Raw genomic sequence first — 1507 nt, 5'->3', positions numbered from 1 at the left:
TAAAACTTGAAAACATATCCGTTTAACAAATCTAGCAAAAATCCGTTTAACAAATCTAACAAAAATCAACTAATGGTCAGATTTTCGTGAAATTTTCGATTCTTATCCATTTTTGAATTGACAAAAACTTTGGAATTACAGAAGAATTGCTATCCATGGAGTCTCTCAAAGACACAGTCACTGGAAACGATTTATACAACAGTATCACTAGCAGTCTAATCAGGTCTAGGTTAAGCCTGGATAAACTGACAAGTATTACAACTGATGGCGCTCCTTCACTCAGAGGCAAACACTGTGGCCTTGTGACCTTGATGAATAAAAAAAATCAAAGAATATTTTCCATCTCACAGTGTATTGTCTTTTTACTGCATCATACATCAAGAAAACCTCTGTAAATCTTTGAAACTCAAACATGTTATGGATCCAGTAGTGCGTGCAGTGAACTTAAGAGCACGGGGACTGAAACACAGGCAGTTCCAATGTTTCTTGTAAGATATCGACGCATATTTTACTGATGTGCTGTATCACACAAATATCTGATGGTTAGGTATGGGGAAAGTACTGAAGAGGATTTGGGACGTTAAAGCAGAGATTGTCATATTTTTTAATATGAAAGAAATTCCTTGTGATTTTTTTTAAAGAAATGGAGTGTGACGAATGGGTTTGTGATTTTGCATTTGCTGTAGACATATTGCAAAAGCTGAGTGAGTTAAATACAAAATTACAACGCAAAAGTGTATTTGCTCATGAATTGTATGTTGAAGTGAGAGCGTTTCAATTGAAAATTAAACTTTTTGCCAAGCAGCTTAAAGAGCAAAACTGTGTTCATTTTCCTCTGTTGAAAACACGAGCTGTTACACAAGCATTACCAGACAAATACAGTTCCCACTTTATGGCTCTAAAAGAGGAATTCATCAGAAGATTTGCTGATTTCAAGGCAATTGAAGGACAGTTTGATTTGCTCAGCTCACCTTTTGCATGTGACGTTGAAACAGCTGCCGAATAACTACAGGTAGATCTTATTGATTTGCAGGCCGACAACTCTTTAAAAGGGCTCTTTGAAAATAGACAACTAGTCGGATTTTATGCATCTCTGCACACAGAAAAGTTTAAAAATCTGAAAAATCTTACAAGGAAGATGCTTGTGGTATTTGCTTCAACTTACATATGTGAGCAAACATTTTTCCATATTGAAAATTAACAAGTCAAAGAACAGATCACTTCTCACAGACTTAAATCTTCAGTCAGTGTTAAGAATCAGTACAAGTAACTTGACACCTAATTTCAACAAACTGGTAAATGATTGCAGTCAGTTGCATCATTCTCACTGAGTCATTTTGATCCTTCTGTTGCTCAGTTGCGGAGCTATTATGTTTTTCAAATAAATATATTTCATATGAAGCTACTGTTTTAAAATATCAATAGAAATATGTTTTCCTCTTAAAATTGAGTTACTTTATTTTTAAATAAATGTGCTTCATGTGACGGTTCTTTTTTAATATATAAA

The 1507-nt window shown here is 34.2% G+C and overlaps 1 protein-coding gene across 1 annotated transcript; it reads left to right on the top strand.

Annotated features, from left to right (window-relative positions):
- Positions 1-643: 643 nt before the first annotated feature.
- LOC145286502 (EPM2A-interacting protein 1-like) lies at positions 644-1006 on the top strand. Its single transcript, XM_080135403.1, has one exon. It carries the CDS (start codon positions 644-646, stop codon positions 1004-1006), a length of 363 nt encoding a protein of 120 aa, XP_079991529.1.
- Positions 1007-1507: the final 501 nt, after the last annotated feature.

This window comes from Euprymna scolopes, chromosome 10 (assembly GCF_053919585.1).
Source record: "Euprymna scolopes isolate OS-2025 chromosome 10, ASM5391958v1, whole genome shotgun sequence".
Taxonomy (NCBI): domain Eukaryota; kingdom Metazoa; phylum Mollusca; class Cephalopoda; order Sepiida; family Sepiolidae; genus Euprymna; species Euprymna scolopes.
Note: the sequence above shows the minus strand (reverse complement) of the source record. Positions and strands in the feature narration are given on the sequence as shown.